We start from the raw sequence: 22,180 nt of genomic DNA, 5'->3' as shown, positions 1-22,180 counted from the left end.
CATTGCTAACTCTGCAAAGAATGGTATGAAAGAAGAAAATCTGAATTCTTTCAAAATGTAATATATCCAGTGTCTGGATACCTTGTAAAGAAACATCATATTTTAAATAAAACTACCATTATAGAATAAGATGCCACTGATCCAGACAAGCAAACCATTACATCTGGTTTAAGTCTGTATTTGTTACAAATATTTCCATTCTTTTGAATGCACTTTCTGTTGCCACTAATGTGGAATGTGGAATACACTAGAGCAGTGTTTCCCAAAGTGGTCTATATAGACTCCCAGGGGTCTACGAAGACTTTCAAGGGATCTACAAAAGTGAAAAAATAAATTGGGGGGTCTATCAGATGTCCATGGGGGTCTACGATGGTTTTCATTTCATTTCATTTGAGACTTTCATTTTCACTCCCATTAATGTAATTATTTCCTACACTAATATATAATCTGTACCTTTAATCCTTTAAATATTTTTACTGCTATTCAAACGAAAAATTGTTGCATTTAATTTTAAAACTTATTTAAATATATTATTGTGTCTAGATGTAAGTTATGTTTAACAAAAAGAAATGTATATTGTACACCGTTGATTATTTAAAATTGGGATTCATTCCTTCCTTGTCAAACAAGCGGTTGCTTAATGTTAAGTGCCTTTTTTATGACGATATGAAACTAATTACGCTGGAGGCCAATTTGATAAGAAGATAAAAGTTTGAAAAAGATGAAGTTCAGAATAGACCCACAAACTCTCTCCTTGACATCATAAAGAGAAGGTGATGGTTTGTGAGAGTTTATATGTAAGTTTTACCAATAACAATGACATCTGTATAACTTCAAATGTCACTTTAAATTACTTTTTCACTCTTGGACTCACTACAGTTAGAAATTCGTTTTTAAAAATGTTGATGAATTTGTAAAAAATGCAATACAAGTAAGCAGGGGTCTACGGAAAATCAGAAACCATGGCAAGGGGTCTACGAGACAAAAAGTTTGGGAACCAATGCACTAGAGTATTCCTATATCTGAGATGAACCGGGCAGTGGTTAGCTCAGGCAGTTCTCAAGATGTTGGAGTTGTCGATTCTGAGTTTCGTGCTCTGGTCAGAACCTTCTTTTTTAAAAGCTTATATATATTAATTCTCTCCGCCTGTCTGTCTGGGTGGAATCTTTTTACATCTTATTTCTACCACCATTCTCAGATGAAGTTGAAAATTTGCAAAATTATTCAACGTCGATTACTACACATGCATCAATAAATAAGTTAACCGATTAGGTCAACAATTAGTCGTAATTAATTAATTCATTTTTATGTGAAATCGTCGCCTTCCAACATGGAAGCTCGAATTAGCTTTCAGATTGAAGTAACTTCCAAAAAAATATGTTTTACTTTGCTTTTGAAAAGGCAGCACGGAAACCTATTTCCAGATATGGCTCCCCCCACCCACTAGCGGATCCAGAACTTTGGAGTGGGGGGGGGGGGCGATTTTTTTCCAAACCCTAACCCTAACGCCCAGTAAACCCTAACCCTACGCATAAACGTGCACACACACACACACACACACACACACACACGCGCACACACACACATATATATGTATATATAAATATGAGAATAAAAAAAGCAGCATTTCTCAACCTTCGGCGAAAAACAAAACAACTGGGGCAGCGCTATAAGGTTCTCTGGTGAAGTTCGGGGCGAAGCCCCGACGCCATAAGCGTTTTCTTGCTTTTTTCACTGCAGAAACGCATTCTCCTGACAAGTACAGCTCATTATTCATCAATGGAGTTCGGGGCGAAGCCCCGACCCCATAAGCGTTTTCTTGCTTTTTTGACTGCAGATACGCATTCTCCTGACAAGTACAGCTCATTATTCACAATGTAGTTCGCCCCGACGCCAAAAGCGTTTTCTTGCTTTTTTCACTGCAGAAACGCATTCTCCTGACAAGTACAGCTCATTCTTCACGATGTAGTTCGGGGCGAAGCCCCGACGCCAAAAGCGTTTTCTTGCTTTTTTCACTTCAGAAACGCATTCTCCTGACAAGTACAGCTCATTATTCATCAATCTTCGCCCCGACGCCAAAAGCGTTTTCTTGCATTCTTCTCTGCAGAAACGCATTTTCCTGACATCTACAACTCATTACCAATAAATGAAGTTCGGGGCGAAGCCCCGACGCCAAAAGCGTTTTCTTGCATTCTTCTCTGCAGAAACGCATTCTCCTGACATCTACAACTCATTACCCATAAATGAAGTTAGGGGCGAAGCCCCGACGCCAAAAGCGTTTTCTTGCATTCTTCACTGCAGAAACACATTCTCCTGACCTGAAGCTCATTATTCATACTATTAAAAAACGACCTTTCGAATAATGTTGTACTTGAAAAATATTCTAATTTGAATTTATAGGCCCATAATACATTGCAAATAAAACCGATTTGTTCCTTGAAAAGTTAGGATACCCCACGTATTTAGATTTTTGCTTTGAGGATCGCCGCCGAAAAAAAACTTATTCGATAAATATTATTCAAGAAAACTCTAGTATAAATTGTGAGTTATAGTCTCAAATTTATTTAGCTAGAAAAATATCAGATTGAAAAGGTTGGGAAAAGGTGACTATGAATATGTTATTTGAGTTTAGAACTCATCTCAATCATGACTCTTATACTGAAAAATTTCGTTTGAATTCTAACTTTTCCAATGCAAAGTCATTCTTAAAATACTTATGATAACTTCATGTGAAATTACAAAAACTCTGTCTGGAAATGGGAATGGCGGTAGAGTGAAAACGATTAATCCTCGCTCCTTTACTAATTTCTGCTAAAGATTGCATTTGGCATTAAAGAATAGGTATGGGGCGACTCGATATAAGAATTTAATTTATAGTATATATAAATTATATTAGTGACAGATTTTTTTAATTTTGTAATTTCTTAACTATAATACAAAAAGAAAAAGTATTGATTTGTCCGATGGGGGAAATGCGATTGCATGTATCGCCCCTCCCACCTGGTACAACCCTTTTTCATTTAAATTTACTAATGATACAATTTGAGATTAGAGTGTGGTACGACATATATACAATGGGTCACATATCAATACGTAGTTTATATTATATAGATATTCAACTAATTTTATTCACAAACTATGATTCTCCACAAAAATAGGACCGCCCCCCCCAGCACTCAGAGGACTAGAGTGGGGAGGGCAGTACATGCAATCGCCCCCCCCTCACCCCACCGAATCGCCCAAAATACCAGAAAGGGAGAAACATAATATAAAATTTATATATTAATTCAACTAATTTTGTTCACAAACTATGATTTCTCCATAAAAACGGACCGCCCCCCCCCACTTAAAGGGTTTAGGTGGGAAGGGCAGAAGAGGTATTCGTCCCCCCCCCCCACCAATCGGCAAACAGGGAACGACATAATATAAAGATCGGTTAAAATATCAATAACAAGTTACAAGGATATAGATATTTCATTGATTTGTTAGCAGGCTGTGATTTCTACCAATAAATTGGACCGCCCCCCCCACTCGAAAGTGTAGGGAGGGGGGCGGGATTGATACCATCGCCCCCTCCCGACCCCACCAAATCGGCCAACATACTAGAGGGGGGGGCGAAATAATCTAAAAATAGGTTGAAATATAAATAATTAGTATATATTTTTAACATAAGTAATAAATTCGTATACAAATTGTGTGAATCCTATACTAAAGTTCGTCCGCCCCCCCCCTTCGGGGGGGAGGGATCGGCCGAGTGGGGGGGGGGGGCGATCGCCCCTACCGCCCCCCCCCCCTGGATCCGCCAGTGCCCCCACCCCTCCCCGAATAAAAAAAAACTGGGTCACTAAAGTGATTGGACCATAGCGCATCGAGCATGCTAAAAGCATGTTACATGGAAAATATACTAAATCAGCAGCGGCTGACACGTGACATAATCACGCCCAGTCGAACCCCAACATACAGGAATGGTGCCCTCAGAACGTACTCGGAGAGGCTGGGTGGTAGTTACGTCCACTGATCCACCAAACGGCTAATCCTTTTTGGACACTAAACCTTTATGGTATTGCAGCCTTGCATGCATTTTGGTTAAATTTGGAATCTTTACATACTAATTATATGATTGATTCAAAATAATTTATGCAATTTTCACTCAACCTAAGTGAGGTTTAAAAAAAAGTATTTTTATATTTAGTTTGCTCCACATTTTGTTCATTAAAATATCTCCTTGTTTAAACACTGTTACTAGTGTTGCGATTATATATGTAACATTTATGTACCATTCTTCAGACCGCAGTGCGGCGAAATAGGTCATTTGCCACCACTGGCGGATCCAAGGGAGGGGGTGCGGTAGGAGCGATCGCCCCCCCCCCTCCCCCCAAGGGTGGAGCGGACGAATTTTAGTAAAGAAATCACACAATTTGTATACGAATTTACTAGTTATGATAATAATATATACTAATTATTTATATTTCAACCTATTTATAGATTATTTCGCCCCCCCCCCCCCTTAATATGTTGGACGATTAGGTGGGATGGGGAGGGGGCGATGGCATCAATCCCGCCCCCCCCCCACCATAAACTTTCTAGTGGGGTGGGGTTGTCCCATTTATTTGTAGAATTCACAGCTTGTTCTCAGAATCAATTAAATATCCATATAATTAAAACTTGATATTTTAACCGATCTTTATATTATGTTGTTCCCCTGTTAGCCGATTGGGTGGGGTGGGGCGGGGGCGAATACATCTACTGCCCTTCCCACTTAAACCCTTTGAGTGGGAAGAGGGCGGTCCTACTTTTATCTAGAAATCATATTTGGTAAATAAAGTTAGTTGAATTACTATATAATTTTTATATTATGTCGCTACACTTCTGATATCTTAGCCGATTCGGTGAGGTGTGGGCGGGGGGGGGGGGGGCGATTGTATCTACTGTCCTCCCCACTCTAGCCCTTTGAGTGGGAAGGGGGGCGGTCCTATTTTTATGGAGAAATCATAGTTTGTGAACAAAATTAGTTGAATATCTATATAATATTAGCTACATATTGATGTTGTAACCCATTTGTATATTATGTCGCACACACACTCTGATCTCAAATGTTATCATTAGTAAATATACAATGAAACAGGGTTGTACCGGGTGGGAGGGGCGATACATGCAATCGCCTTCCGCCCATCGGACAAACCAATACTTTTTTCTTTTTGTATTCTAGTTAAGAAATTACACAATTAAAAATAATTGTCACTAATATAATTGTATATATGCTATAAACAAAATCCATATATTAAAATAATTCGTTAATGCCAAATGCAATCATAAGCAGAAATTATAAAAAGCAGCGAGGATTAACGCTTTCACTCTACCGCCCTCTCCCCTTTCCAGACGAAAACATGACGTTTTAAAACAGAATAGTCAAATACGGCGACAGAGTTTATGTAATTGCACACGAATTTATCTGAGTTATTTTAAGAAAGACTTTGTTTTTTGGAAAATTTAGGATTCATACGAAATGTTTCAATATAAGAGTAACAATTGAGATGAGTTCTGAACCCAAATATTATTTCCCTAGTCACCCTTTTCCAACTCATACTGATATTTTTCTATTGTGTATAAAATAATTTTGAGACTATAACTCACAATATATAATTGAATTCTAAAAATGCAAAAAAAAAAAAAAAACAACAACAACTTGAGTAGAATCTAATTGGTCCACTTAGTTTCTCTTTCCACTTCCGAAATGTTTTGTTAGAGCTTTGAATTATAGTTCTGTCACAAAACAAAATTACAAACAGGCATATTGGACAAAATATATCACTTAGATATGAGCTTTTTTAAAAATATTATTTTTCGAATAATTTTTTTTCGGCGGCGATCCTCAAAGTCTTAATCTAAATATGTGGGGTATCCTATCTTTTCAAGAAACAAATTGGTTGTATTTGCAATGTAGTAAGGGCCTATACATTCATATTAGAATATTTTTCAAGTAAAAAAAAATATTCAAAAGGTACTTTTTTAATACGATGAATAATGAGCTGTACATGTCAGGAGAATGTGTTTCTGCAAGAAAACGCTTTTGGCGTTGAGGCTTCACACCGGACCCCTCGGGGGGAGCTAACAGCGCTCCCCAGACCCTCTAGCTGTCAAAAGATAGACCTCAACATGGCTTTTTGTTTGTGTGGGTTTTTTTTCGCCGAAGATTGAGAAACACTGCTTTTTTATGTAATATATACGCTGTAAGCGCGTTTATGGTTAGGGTTTACTGGGCGTTATGGTTAGGGTTTGGAAAAAAATCGCCCCCCCCCCCACTCCAAAGTTCTGGATCCGCTAGTGTTTGCCACCCGACAAATATTCAGGTCAAATCAAGCAGTAGTTCCAATAGCCCGTCTCGTCCTAAGACAGTGATTCTCAACATGCGAGGACGCTACCCCCCAAAAGAGAAGGAGGAATAGCTGACAAAAAAAAAGGGGGCTCATAGGCTTTCGTATTTACATAGTCGTTACAGGTTCACATTTGAGTATTGATCATTGAAAACCAACATTATCTCCCCCCCCCCTTTTTTTTTTGTTTTGTTTTACGAAAGGCGTTCACAGAAAGATCGACTCACAATGTCGTCTTACAGAAGGAATTTTAAGTTGTCGCTGCTATAGATTTGAATGTTTTATTATTGGACTGGTCTAAAGTAAATGCACAAAAAGGCCTATCAACGTGAAGAAATGTTCTTTTAAAGCCAATGTGGTACAATTTGTTTATATTTTTATATTTTTAATTTAATTTATTTCGATGTTAATTGAGATCTAAAGTTGTATTCTCTGTTCAGATCTAAAAATATGTTTTTATCCATAGACCTAAATAAATATAGACCGGCCGATTAAAGAGTTTTATGAAACGAAAATTTGTGACTTGCAATTTTGTGTACTTTATAAAACAGCATTTATGAGCAGTATAAAAGTTAAGTATTCATATCTATTTCAGCCATAACCTATATAAGTATTACAATATTTTCACTAGTGTTTTGTTTAATCTCTAAGAATGAAGATCATGCAATTTTTCATAATTCGGAAATCCGAATACAATAGATATACATGTTTTCAAGTTACACGAAGTTACTTCCTTCGGCCAGTCTATATTTATTTATGTCTATGTTTTTATCATAGACATCTATTATATCTAGACTGGAAACGGAAACTAATTTTTATCCGTGATTGATCGATTCACAGACGTAGCCTATATATTTAGATTTTTATGTACCTAACTCTTTTTTTAAGTTTTAATGGAAGTCACCCCAATCAATCTTTTCTGTCTTAGAAAAGTAATGATCTTCAGTTTTCAAAGTTTAGAAATAATGTTTAGAATGGGCTATTAATCACATAACTATATATTCATGCTAATATATGAAACAAAGCCGTTTCATGTTAGTTTTCATTGGGATAATGTTTCAAAAATCCCAGATCGAAATAATTCATGTCTGTTGATTTTAATCATCTTATGTAGCCTACATTTAAATAGATTGATTGCCTAGATTTTTCTAAATTATGTATCTAAAAATTGCAAAATAATAATTATGAGACGAGAGTGCTCTTATTTTTGATGTTCAATTACTAGATCTAAATCTAAAAATTAAATTATATGTTACATAGGTTAGGGTTGAAAAACAAACCCACTTTACTTCTAGTGATCTCTTTGCAAAACAACGCCTTGTTTCAACTTTGAACAAAAATTTCACATTTTTTTGTAGTTTTAAAAATCTCCATGCCCAGTCTAGATATAATATATGTCTTTGTTTTTTATATTCAGATCTGAAAAGTTGTATTTCTACTCAGATCTAAAAAATTGTATTTCAATTTAGATCCAAAAAAGTTGTGTTTCTGTTCAAATCTAAAAAAAGTTTCTGTGACTTTAAAACATTCTAAAACTACCCTCTCTCTACAACTTTGTTATGGTAGAACCAAATCAAGTGTGTATTTTCTCCCTCTTATGAGCTTCTTAAAAGGTGACTAAAATTATTCTTTTTCATGACACAAAATAGGTATAGATCTAACATCGCCCTATTCAAAATACCACAAATGTTGTTTTTTTTCCTGTATGTTCTAACAGATGTTATCGTAATATTTCTAGAGTATCTGTGCGCCTAATGACAAGTTTATTTGAATATAAATGTCACCATAGGTAAGACAAGCCTACAAATGACATCTAGTATTAAGAAGCATCACAGAAACATTGGCATTTACAAGACAACAAAGGCTTTGAGAAGAGTTACCTCCCTCAACTGGAGAGTCACTTGAGCAGCTAGTCACGTGACCAAGATCACCGAAGCTTGGGCGTACAGTAGCAGCACGTGCGATGTTCTGCGAGACCGTCCGAGCTGGTCATCGTAATTACCTGGTTTGAAGTCCACTCATTTGACCACAATGACCACAGTCCCAGCGTTTGACCACTGACCCAAAGACCGACTAATTGTTATCTCTCGAGTGCGGTCTAAATGGCCGGACACATCCGGGGCAGTTGGCCAAATGACAGTTTAGGTATGGTCAACCAAAATCTACTTAAGTCACCACAACGGGGACAAAAAGGTTCAAATTCCGTCACGCCCTCCTCACTGCTACCTCCCCCCCCCTCCTCTAACCGTGTGTTGAGACACCAGGCTAGCTCAACACCTCAGAGCACACACAGAAAGGAGGGTGGCACATGGGTGAGCCGTCGCCCGATCAAATGTCAAAATTTTCCCTCCCAAACTGCCACGGCAGCGGAACATTGACAGAAGAGGGGTGACCGGTCCGAGTCGTGTCGAGATGACCAGTCCTAGTAGTGTTGTGTGATGACCAGTCCTCGTAGTGTTGAAACGAGGGAGGAGTGCCTGGATAATTTATGTTTCCCCCTTCAGTGATGCTGCTAACAATTAGCTCCGAACATTAGTTTCAAGTCACTGTGATAGCAAGAATTTATGGCCGTGTGGAGGAACGAGGGAGGAGGGAATTGAACGTGGAGGATATTACAAAATGAAATAACAGGGGAGGGAATAGATTTGTAAATAGAGTCGAGAGAATTTAGTCCTAACCACTGACCTATATTTATAGACTGGCCAAGGCTTCTATGTTATCAATCGGAAATACAAAAAAAAAAAAATACTGAAAAAACAACAACACAAAGCTTATATTAAGTGTATCAATTAGTTTGGATCAGTCATGTAATTAAATTTTAATAAGCCTATAAATAGATATGATAATTGTTATTGGTCCAATGAAATGGAAATTCAGTTTGACTACAATTTGATGACCTCAGCGTAACTACCTGTTCAATAACAATATAGATGCAAATACGAACAACATTATAGGGGACTATACATCTATAAAGGGGACAAGTTCAGCTTATACCAACACTTCAGTCAAGTACTATTTCTTTCCCTTGTTTCAGATACCAAAACAAAGTAGTTTATTACAAATAGCTAATGTTTTAAAATTGATTCTTGCGTTGTCAGGTAAAAGAAACAATTGTGCGAAATTTCAGTTTGATCCAAGGTTGGGTGTTTGAGAAATAACGTGTACAAACTTACTACAAACTTTAGGCCTGACAGACAGACAGAGAGACAGACAGGGGGAGGTGATATAAACTTTGTAAAAATGCTTCATCCCTCCCAAATATTCTATTCTAAAAATAATGCCTATATACTTGATCAAATTCTAGTATTTATGAGCTCCGATATCTTTGGAATGCGTATGCTGGTCTAATAGGAATTCGTGTCAGTATTTGTAATCGTATTTGTATTCGTACTGTGGTCAGTGGATCGATACTTTTGACTTGGTTTCTTTTGTGTTATTACTTTCTTCCTATTTCTGTTCATTTCAGGAATGCCGCCATGTTTTATCAAAAGACTGCTGAGCGCCTATTTATAAGCTCTAGATTTGGCTTGGTTCATTACAATATTATTTTTTTTTAATGATTAAAGTTTTTTTTTAAATCCCTTTTTATTTTTAGCTTTTTTTTTTGTTTGTTTCGGATATTCCTTCAGAAAACGTTTTTAAATCTTAGCTCAAACATCCCGCAGGTGAGGGATGACGACGGGGTAGGGTTGGAACCCGGGACCACTCACTTAGACCAACAAGACAACAGCCACAGGACCACCAACAAAAATGAATGTTAGAGTACACTGTTCAGTTTTTAAGACGATCTTATCTTATCTTATATAATACAGACGTTACTTCAAAAAAGAAGATGATTACGTCCTACGCGTCATGCATCTAGTCATGCATATTAACCAATGACTTAAATTCTGCCAAGTCACTGGTTTTCCTGGCTAGCTCAGGCAACCCATTCCATGCTCTAATAGCACTAGGGAAGAAGGAGCACTTGTACAAATTTGTCCTAGCATATGGGATGAGGAATGTGCCTTTATCTTTGTGTCTTTCAGAGTATTTTATTAAATTTTGTATTTGTATTTGAAGATAATGATTCAGTGTTTTCTGTATAATTGCCACTTTACTTTTGAGCCTTCTGTCCTGAAGGCTTTGTAAATTTAGTGATTTTACTAAAGGTGTTACTCTAGTCAAATGTGAATATTCGTTTGTTATGAATCTCACTGCTCTATTTTGTGTCTGTTCCAGTGTCTTAATGTTTTCTTGAGTTGAGGGGTCCCAAACGGAGGATGCATATTCTATTATTGGCCTAACCAAGGTTAAATAACATTTTAGTTTTATGTTCTTATTTGATTTATAGAAATTTCTTTTAATAAACCCTAATGTTTTGTTTGATTTTTTTTATAGTTTCATCAATATGGGGATTCCATGACAGTTTTTCATTTATTATAACACCTAGGTATTTTGCGTTTTTAGTCTGTGTTACTGGTTTGCCATGAATAAGATAAGTGGAATTAATTTGTTTTAGTTTTTTTGTTACTCTTAACAACTGACATTTTTCTGGGTGGAAAGACATGCTCCAATTTGATTCCCATTTCTGTAATTCATCTAATTCTCTTTGTAAAATATCTGTGTCTTGTGTTGTTTTTATTGTTCTATATATTATGCAATCGTCTGCAAGTAATCTGACTTTTGTTCCTGAAGTAATGCAATTTGGTAGATCATTTATGTAAATTAAGAATAGTAGTGGACCCAGTGGACGTAGAGACATTAACCTCATTTCTTTAATTATTCTTTAAAAACAATTAACAAGAAACTATAAGGAAAAACAAAATAATTGTAAAAGAATTTAAAGCCCGTAGTACGGATTCGAAATTTTTTTTTTTTAGGATACCTCAGCTTTTTAGCTTTTGACTTCAGTTGTCGAGCTGTTTACATCCTAGGAATCCTTGGGCCTTTGCCTCTTTTCTTTGCATCTTTTTTGGGCATTGCCTCTTTTTTGGGCTATTTGCCTCTTTATTGGGCTTTTTTTTTTTTTTTTTTTAATAACAAAAAGATGCATATTTTATTAGTAAGCGTACAAATTAAATAGTTACATTTTAAAGTACAATGATTGCAAAACATAGCAATGCATATAGTTACATTTAGGTTGTCATAATATTTTAACGATTTAAATTGCTTTGTATATGGCGTTATTTGAAATTTAGGAATTATGTTGCATTTACTATTTTAAAACAGAAACTCGCGAATTTTCTAACCCTATGAATAGATTTACATAAACGAAATAAATCATATACGTCTTTATACGTTCTGTCTGTGTGTCTATATAGGTAAGGGCTTGTTTGTCTTTATGTCTTTAGTCTATACACCTTGATGTAATACTAGCCGGGTCTGATCCGCAGCCTTCGGGCTTTAGTTTGGGTTTTATTGATCTACTGGATTGAATTAAGATCTATGTCAAACTTAAATAATGTTCCCTTCACATTTTTTTTTATTTTGTCGCGAAAACAAAAGTGTGAAAACTGGTTTGCCCCTTCAGCCGATATATCCAATATAAAATACTGTGAAAACGGGTTTACACGATTTGTCAAAAAAGTTTCATTCTTTCATAGAGATAAATTTAGGCATTTTTAAAATGTATTTTTAGGGCCTTTCGGTTGTGAAAAGGGACATAAAACATACACTACGGTCTCCGCCATGATCAAAGAAACATTCATGCCAAGTTTTATCCAGATTGGTCAAACGGTTTAGATTTCTATGTGAGACACTCATACATAAATACATACTCCTAACATTCTACTTTATATATCAGATATATGTATGCTTAAAAACATGTAAGTATAGTATTTATGGTACTTGGATAAGTGATTACTTTTATCGTTAGTCCGATACACGACAGTAACTCTGATTATATAGAATGTACTGACCGGTACTAACCATTTATCAAGAGTACAAAGTGGTTAAACAGATCATGTCCATGGCAGTACAATACAGTCATTAGTTTTGTTCAGCTACCGGACACCGGCCACTGCATTGGGGGTACACCAGTATCATCTCTTGACCACAGGACAATAGACTCCCAGACACACGGCCCCTAACAAAGTGCTGACAAGGACGAATGACCGCGTAGAGTGGTCACTAGGAAATACGAGACAGGGGCGCATCTCCAAGAGCAAGAACTCTGCACCAGGACACTAGAGCCACGCCCACGCTGACCAGCGCCTACGGGAACTAATCAACTGGTACTTAAAGATAGGTTCTACTCCCTTGACCAAAATGCCTGGTTCCACTATAATAGTCACTTTTAACGAGAATGATTTTTACATTTGTTTTAAGTATCGCTTTACATTCAAATCATTTGTGTCCTGGTGATATCAACAGCAGAGGAACGCCATTAGACTATAGTATATCAACTATATTATTACTAGGTGGTCACGTTACTTCAACATTATAGCATAATATAATATAATCTTATCTTATATTCGACGCTAGACAGGGAAGTAATCTTGTTTCCTTTTCACCCAAACAAAATTCTAAACATTCACGCACACATACATACACACACACATACACACTTGGCGATTTCAATTTGAAAGTCAATTACATTTCATAAGTAAAACAATCTTTAAAAGCAAATTTGATTTATTTACTGTCGAATACTTAACACATAAAACCTAATACTCAGTATAGACAATAGACCATCTACGTTTACACACAAAACATGTACACAAGATTTCCTTTTTTTTTTCTTTATTCAATAAGTTCGCGTGGCTTTCTATTTCACACCGGCTAAAATCCATAGTTTGATCTGATCCTGATTATTTTTTTCACGACCCCCAGCAGTTTCTCTCTGCCTCTATAAACGAGAGAGAGAGAGAGAGAGAGAGAGACAGACAGACAGACAGACAGACAGACAGACAGACAGACAGACAGAGATAAAGTAAAGAGACAGACAGACAGGCAGACAGACAGAAATCTTCTCTTTTGTGAGTATTTTATACTTCAATGAATGCTGCACGGCTAAAAATGTTTTTTTAAACATGTTTATCAACTATTACGTATTTTTGTACGCCGGAGACACCAAAAAGCTTGCTATTTATCGATTTTCCTCCATTTTATGAAAATCTTATATATAATATATAAAATAATTTTATAAATAATATATAAATAAAGCTATAAATCAATAATTAAAGACAAACAATTAGACTTTCAAGAGTATCAGGAACTTGCACAGAATTAGAATGTAGTAAAGATCTAGAATTTTGTAACAGAATTAGAATTTACATTTTTAAACGTGTGTAGGATTTTATAACCATCTACTGTTAGAAATTTAAATAGATTTTGGGTTTTATTTCTTAACTACCATGCACTGTCATGCAAATATATAATATAGACAAGAACTTGAATTTCATACAGAGAAAAAATTTCATATAGTGCTGAAATTTCATATCTAGAATTCCACGTAGATCTAAATTTCAATAAAACTAGAATTACATGTAGAACTGAACATTGTTTATTTTTTAATTACTACCTTACACAGTCTACACAGTCTTTACTGTACAATTTGTTTTCTAGGTTATTGCAAGATAGATAGATGGACACACAAATAGACAGACAGACACAGAGAGACAGACAGAGAGACCTACAGACAGACAGATAGATAGATAGATAGACAGACAGACAGACAGACAGACAGACAGATAGATAGATAGATAGATAGATAGATAGATAGATAGATAGATAGATAGATAGATAGATAGATAGATAGATAAAGATTAAGTTAATCACACAGATGGATCCTCAAGGTTATACTGAAGTTCCGCTGACCTATGATTTTACAACCAGCAATACATCTAAGACAGAATATGAACTCACCCTTGTCTCAGTCAAGTTAAGCGCGCTTGATAACTCAGCCACATCCATGCTGCTGAGGTAATGGGTCCTCCTAAACTTTTCTTCCAACACGACCAGCTGATGCTGCGTGAAGGGGATGCGGGGGTTGCGTCCCAACTTCCATTTCTTGTGTCCTTCTTTCTTCTTACTTCCTGCAAACACACAAAATAAAGGATCGATTACCACAAGATACACGATCGATTACCACAAGATACACGATCGATTACTCAAGATACACGATCGATTACCAAAAGAAACACAATCGATTACCTCAAGATACACGATCGATTACCAAAAGATGCACAATAGATTACCTCAAGATACACGATCGATTATCACAAGATACACGATCGATTACCACAAGATACACGATCGATTACCACAGCCCGGAGTTTAAGATAAGGGGGGGGGGGCGAGAAGGCTGAGTGGTTAAGCACTTGGCTTCCGAACCTAGGGTCCTTGGTTCGAATCTCATTGAAGACTGGCACTATTAATTTCGGGATTTTTAGGGCGCCCCTGAATCCACTCAGTTCTAACTGCTACCTGACTTAGTTGAAGGGGGAGGGGTAAAGGTTGGTCGTTGTGCTGGCCACATGCTCGTTTATCTTTGGCCATAGAAACAGATGACCTTAGCATCATCTGCCCCCTAGATAGAATAGACTTTAAGATAAGGTTTCTTTTTTGAAGGAATGTCTGTATTTTATAAGATAAGATAAGATAAGATTTTCTTGTCCATCCAGGACTGTCCCTTTTTAATTACTAAGAATGTAGGCCTAAAAAAGAGGCGCGGTGGCTGAGCGGTAAAGCGCTTGGCTTCCGAACCGGGAACCCTGTTGAATACTGGGATTTTTAATTTCGGGATATTCGGGCGCCTCTGAGTCCACCCAGCTCTAATGGGTACCTGACATTAGTTAGGGAAAAGTAAAGGCGGTTGGTCGTTATGCTGGCCACATGACACCCTTGTTAACCATAGGCCATAGAAACAGATGACCTTTACATCATCTGCCCTATAGACCACAAGGTCTGAAAGGGGAACTTTTTTTTTTTTTTTTACAGGACTGTCCCTATTGTCTTCGCGCTGACGTCATTTAAAGGTAAAGAAAGTAGTTCATTGTATACAACGCAACCTGCATTGGCTTGGCGACAGAATCATTCTAGTGTACTTTTGTTACCTCTTATGCATTTTCAGCTCTTAATAATAAGAAGAAAGAGCAGTGGTTGAAAAGTAGTGGCCGAGAGATAAAGCGAGTGATTGTCGAATACAGAGCCTGAGTTTCAATGTAGTTGAGGACATGAGGCTGTTTTTTTTTATTCGAGGTTATATGTGATCCTACAGTTCACTCAAAACTTAGATGGTCACTAGATATACCGGTATAGATGGACACTAGATATCTAGATGGATACTAGATATATAGATGGACACTAGATATATAGATGGACACTAGTTACATAGATGGACACTAGATATATAGATGGACACTAGTTTATAGTTGGACACTAGATATATAGATGGACTGTAGATTTATAGATGGACACTAGATTTATAGATGGACACTAGATAAATAGATGGTCACTAGATATATAGATCGTCACTAGATATATAGATGGTCACTAGATATATAGATGGACACTAGTTTATAGTTGGACACTAGATATATAGATGGACTGTAGATTTATAGATGGACACTAGATTTATAGATGGACACTAGATAAATAGATGGTCACTAGATATATAGATCGTCACTAGATATATAGATGGTCACTAGATATATAGATGGACACTAGATATATAGATGGTCACTAGATATATAGATGGTCACTAGATATATAGATGGTCACTAGATATATAGATGTACACTAGATATATAGATGGTCATTATATATATAGATCGTCACTAGATATATAGTTGGACACTAGATATATAGATGGACACTAGATATATAGATGGACACTAGATATATAGATGGTCACTAGATATATAGATGGTCACTAGATATATAGAGGGACACTAGATATATAAATGGATACTAGATATATAGATGGACACTTGGTATTTTCCCGAGAAATAACAGGATGGTTTTTTTTACAATGCTTCTATCGACTCACTCTGTCTGTCTGTCTGTCTGTCTGTCTGGAACAAATCGTGTATTTATGTTTTTTCTTCCACTTCACATTCTCGGACCACGTTGAAACTGAACACAATTATTCATTGTCGATGACAACATTGTGAATCAATTACAAATGTTATTATTTAATCCATTCTTTCTAATTGATTTATTAATTTCTCCTTATATTGAAAATGTACAAAGCTAATGGAGAATAGACATTCTGAAACTAACAAGAGATAACTATAAAACCTACTCTTTAAAAAAAAAAAAAAGTACTTAAATAGAAGAGTGGCCAACGCATCTCCTGTGGAGGCTCGAGTATTCAATTTCCAATTAATAATAGCCATTAAAAGGACAGCACGGATTACCCCCCCCCCCTTTTTTTTCCGACCACTGGCCCACACATGCATGAAAGTTGCTGTAAACAAAAACAGTGAATGAAAATATTTCCACACACACACACACATTTAGTAGTGTTACTCTAGAAAAAACTAATTACAAACATTAAGTTAATCTTTTTGTAAATAAACAAAATAAAAAAACAACTTAAAATAAGAAAAACATTTTTAAAAAACTTTCAAAATAATATATTAAAAAAAACCCAGCAACAAAGCTTATACGAAGTGTATTTCCATTAATTAGCTCGGATCGGTCATGTCATTACATTTGTAATAGATCTAGACCAACAATGATAAATCCGTGCGATTAGAAATATTTTTACCAATTCTTTTTTTGTTTAGCGCTATATTTCATGCTTTTAGCTTTTTCAATGCGCTATGATCCTATCACTTGTCTGGACTAGTTGGACCAATGCGGGGAGGGGGGGGGGAGGAGAAAGTGAAAACTGGGTGATTTTTACCGTAATCGTTTTTTTTTACAAAAAAACAAAAACAAAAACAAAACAAAACAAAAAAAAACACACACACACCCACTTTGTGTATAAAAATAGAAGATTGTAAAGTTATCCATTGTTTTTAATTGTGCTACATTTTAGCTTGATCTGAGATTGGGTGTGGGAGAAATAATGTGTACAAACTTTTGACCAGACAGACAGAGTGAGTTGATATAAGCTTTGTAAAAAAAAAACCATAAAAAAAAGGTTATCTAATGGGAAGAACCAAAATCTCTGCCATTTATCTCATTATTATAGCTCCCTTTTTATGTGTAAAACAAAAATTAATTAATTACCAGTAATTGATTAATCAACTGGTTAATTGATTGATTTATGTGTTGGCATCGACAATGAATAATTAGTGCACAAATTTCAACTTGATTCGAGAATATCTTATCTTATAAAATACCGACGTTACTTCAAAAAAAGAAGATGATTACGTCATGCATTTTAACCAATGACTTACATTCTGCCAAGTCATCGCTTTTCCTGGCTAGCTCAGGCAACCCATTCCATGCTCTAGTAGCACTAGTGAAGAAGGAGCGTATGTACAAATTTGTCCAAGCATATGGAACTAGGAATATGCTTTTAATTTGCGAGAATACGAAGTGCCCACAGGCTTCAACGTTATTGTCAGTTTTCAGACCTTCTTTGTCGATTGGTCTCCCTGAATTGACCTATATTGACTGACATAGACCTATATTGACTGACATAGACCTATATTGACTGACATAGACCTATATTGACTGACATAGACCTATATTGACAGGCATAGACCTATATTGACAGGCATAGACCTATATTGACAGGCATAGACCTAAATTGACCTATATTGACTGACATAGACCTATATTGACTGACATAGACCTATATTGACAGGCATAGACCTATATTGACAGGCATAGACATAAATTGACCTATATTAACTGATGTACACCTATATTGACTGCGAGACCTAAATTGACCTATATTGACTGACACAGACCTATATTGACTGACCAAACCCTAAATTGACTGACACAGACCTAAATTTATCTATTTTAACTGACATCGACCTATGTAGGCTAACATAGACCTAAATTTACCTATATTAGCTGATGCTGATCAAAATTGACTTATATTGACTTAAAACTATATTGACTGACATAGACCTAAATTGACCTATATTTACTAGCATAGACCTACATTGACTGACAAAGACATACATAGACAGATCTAAGCCATAACAACGTGAGTATTATGGTCCCAAAGGAAATATTTATGGCCATAGTATGAAGTAATTAAGTTATCTTATTAGATATTATCTTATCAAACTTGTATACAACATGGACAATAAAAACCTACTTTGTAATTTCGGCGGGTGGTATCGTGTGCACTGTAACCATGGGTACTGTATCGATTCCTCTCCCCCAGAAAGTTGAGTACGATCTCCACTAAAGCATTCGGTATGCACATTGTCTTCCAATAGACTGTCGTCGACATCGATACTTTCATCATCGTCATCGTCCATATCGTCATGGTCGTTGTTCTTATTGTGGTTATAGTCCTGTCCGAAAGTCTGCTCACAGACTGGACTTGTCCGACTGGACGATAGCCCCAGGATACTGTCTATGGAGAATTTGATTTCAGGTTTGGGCATTGCAGTCATGGCATCGTAGCTCGGACCTTCGCTCTGGCGTGTCCGAGGACTCAAGTTCATGAGAGCGGACATGCCAGGAAATATGGCCATTTGACTGTTACGAGCAATACTATTTAACAATGAGATGTTGACTAGCTTTGTAGATAATACTACGGCCAGATCAAACATCTACACTTAGGAAGCGTTGCATGTACATTTGGCATACGATACACGGCTAGATGGCATGTGACATGTACCTTCTAAAACCTGGATGACACAATGGCACTGAGATCAAATCCTCTGTGACTATAGACACGGTCAGGTAACGCCTAGACACCTGGTGTGTGTGTGTGTGTGAGTGTGAGACAGAGTATGTGTGTGTGTACATGTTTCGATGCTGTCCACCCCGAAACATCTCACGACATCTCATTGGTGGACGTGTGACAGCTTGATTCACGGAACACGCGCACAAGGCGGGGCCAGCACCAGAGTCAAATGTCATTACAGCCACGGCAGTCGGCGGGAACTTATTGCGCGACGCAGACGAGCATGTCTCCCGTTTGACTTACTGCTTTCTGGTGACATTCTTCATCAAGTTATTTCATTTAATCCACACACAAACTGACATGGCTATTTTAAGTTATTAACCCTAAGGTCAACGATCTATTAAACTTGACCACACTCTCTTTGATAGCTATCCAAAATAAGACTCCCGACTCCTTTTTTTAATATCCCCTATCCTAATAAAATAGTCAGAAAGACACAAAGATAGAGGTACAGTTCTTATTCCATATGATAAGACTAATTCGTACAAGTGCTCCTTCTTCCCTAGTGCTATTAGAATGGGTTGCCAGAATCAGCCAGGAAAACCAACGACTTAGCAAAGTTCAAGTCTCTGGTTATCGTGCATGACTAGACTGACCTATGAAACGCGTAGGACGTAATTATCTTCTTTTTTGAAGTAACATTTGTTACATAAGATAAGATATCCAAATATGTCGACCATTTTCTTTATAATGCATTCTCTTATCTTTTCTTATCTCTCGAATTTCCTATCATAAGTGTAAGCCCTCCTACGCGTTAACCTAGACGTCGGTATTAATTAGGGATAAGAAACTTACGCCGTTCAAAGTTAAAGTTTTTTTCCCTTGTTTTTTTTTAGGTAACCCGACCTATGCTGGAATGACTTTTTTGGAAAGAACTATTTTATCTTATCAAGTGAAACAAGAAATGGGTATTTCAAAACTTGCGTCTGAGTATTTTATTACACTGTAGCATTGACACTTACACAGCACATTTGGGGGGCCAAAATCAGCTACCGTCGAAGACAACGAAAAAGGGAACTTAAATTGACCTCCAGCACTCTGATGCACTCTTTCGAAATCTTCAAACTTCATGACACGCCATGATGTTGTATATGTTTCACCTTTTTTTTAAAGACTTGTTGCCAACTAGAAAATCAAAAGTACTTTGTGCTACAAACGAGGGTGCTTAGAAAATTTGATTCTACAGTGCTGAAAAGTGTGCACAAATGATTATGGTCATTAAACTACTTGGCTTATCAATACGTCTGTGTTCTGTACAGCGGTTACACCAAAAAAGAGTGCTATATAGAGCCTATTGAAATAGATATAGATCGAGGTATGTGTCTTGCTATTTATCAATTAAAGTTCTGGTATGAACATCTCCAGTCATCATCATCATCATTATTACCATCATCACCATCTTCATCACCATCACCATCTTCATCATCACCACCATCACCATCATCATCACCATCATCACCACCATCATCATCACCATCATCATCATCACTATCATCATCACTATCATCATCACTATCACCATCATCATCATCACTATCACCATCATCAACATGATAATCACCATCATAATCACCATCATCATCATCATGATAATCACCATCATAATCACCATCATCATCATCACCACCATCATCATCACCACCATCACCATCATGATCATCACCATCGTCATCATCACCATTATCATCATCTTTCCTTTGCGTTCCTCATAGAACACAAGGCCTCAGTTTAAAACACGCCACTCTCCACGTTCTCTTGCTTGTTTTTTAATGGCTTCCCAGCTCTTTCCGGTCCTCTCGGCTTCATCTGTACACTGCGTCGCTTCGTTCTTTGTGGTCTTCCTCTACGTCTTGTGCCCTGGAGGGTTCCATTCTGCCTAGCTCTGTAGTTGGTAACTTATCCAAGGGTGTGACCAATCCATCTCCACTTCCTCTCTAAGATCTGCAACTCTATATTTTTCTGTCCACTTATCTCCTACAGTTTGGTGTTTTCTACGTTGTCATACCAGTGTATTTTAAAGATATTTCTCAGAAATCTGTTGATGAAGGTCTGTACTTTGTTTTGTATTTTTGTTGCTTGTTTTTTTTTTTGTTGTTGCTTCAGTTGTTCCCCATGTTTCAAAACCATACGGTACCAAGACGTGTGCTTACGTCATAGATGCTTAAGCTTTCAACTATCAGTGTTCAAAATATAACAATTAGATCTAGATCTAGTTTGATTTACTATTTTAAAACAAGAGGAGACAATTCAAACACTATATCTATATCTATCTATCTATCTATCTATCTATCTATCTATCTATCTATCTATCTATCTATCTATCTATCTATCTATCTATCTATGTATATATATACATATATATATATATATATATATATATATATATATCTCAGTTAAATAAGGTGACGCCTATCGTCAACCAGTTAATCATTGTCTTGTTTGAGTATTTCATTACTAGCAGCAGGAGAAAGACGGGAAACTACGCTAGTAAGTCTGAGAGATTAATTAAGTCGAGAAAACGATATGTGAGCACGGATATTCACCGAAAGTTATTTATGACATTTGATGTCATTTATTTCACTAGATGTCACGTCTCTGTGACCATCTCTTACGATCAGTGTTGTATAATGATAGCGCTATTGTTATACATTTGAAAGGCAGACAAAAGGACTGTATGTTTTTTAGAGTTGAAGATATGAATAATGAATAAATATCTCATCATATGTATTTAGATGTTGGTAAGTTTGAACTATTTACCATTACGTCAGCGTTTCTCAGCCTCTGAGACGCTCCATTAGGGAGGGGGATAGATGTGGTGACACAGGGGGGAGCCCCCGAATTCGTTCTTTAATTGTTTCCAGGTTTTAAAAAAATTGTTGTAGGCCCTATAGGCCCTATTTGCATTGTAATTTGACAACCATATTTGAATATTGATCAAGTAAACACAGGGGCGTAGCAAGGATTTTTCCATCGTCTGGTGGCCGGGGAGGCTTCA

The 22,180-nt window shown here is 36.6% G+C and overlaps 1 protein-coding gene across 1 annotated transcript in view; it reads right to left on the bottom strand.

Moving 5' to 3' along the window:
• LOC129924948 (homeobox protein MSH-B-like) overlaps positions 1-19,103 on the bottom strand; it is a 32,553-nt gene extending 13,450 nt beyond the window's left edge. The window contains exons 1-2 of the mRNA XM_056022486.1: positions 18,586-19,103; positions 14,223-14,392 (exon numbers count right to left, since the gene is read on the bottom strand). Of these exons, the coding sequence (XP_055878461.1) occupies positions 14,223-14,392; positions 18,586-19,048 (633 nt within the window). The 5' untranslated portion in view covers positions 19,049-19,103. The remainder of the gene's footprint in view (positions 1-14,222; positions 14,393-18,585) is intronic.
• Positions 19,104-22,180: the final 3,077 nt, after the last annotated feature.

The sequence above is a fragment of the Biomphalaria glabrata genome, chromosome 3 (assembly GCF_947242115.1).
Source record: "Biomphalaria glabrata chromosome 3, xgBioGlab47.1, whole genome shotgun sequence".
NCBI classification, from domain to species: Eukaryota; Metazoa; Mollusca; class Gastropoda; family Planorbidae; genus Biomphalaria; species Biomphalaria glabrata.
Note: the sequence above shows the minus strand (reverse complement) of the source record. Positions and strands in the feature narration are given on the sequence as shown.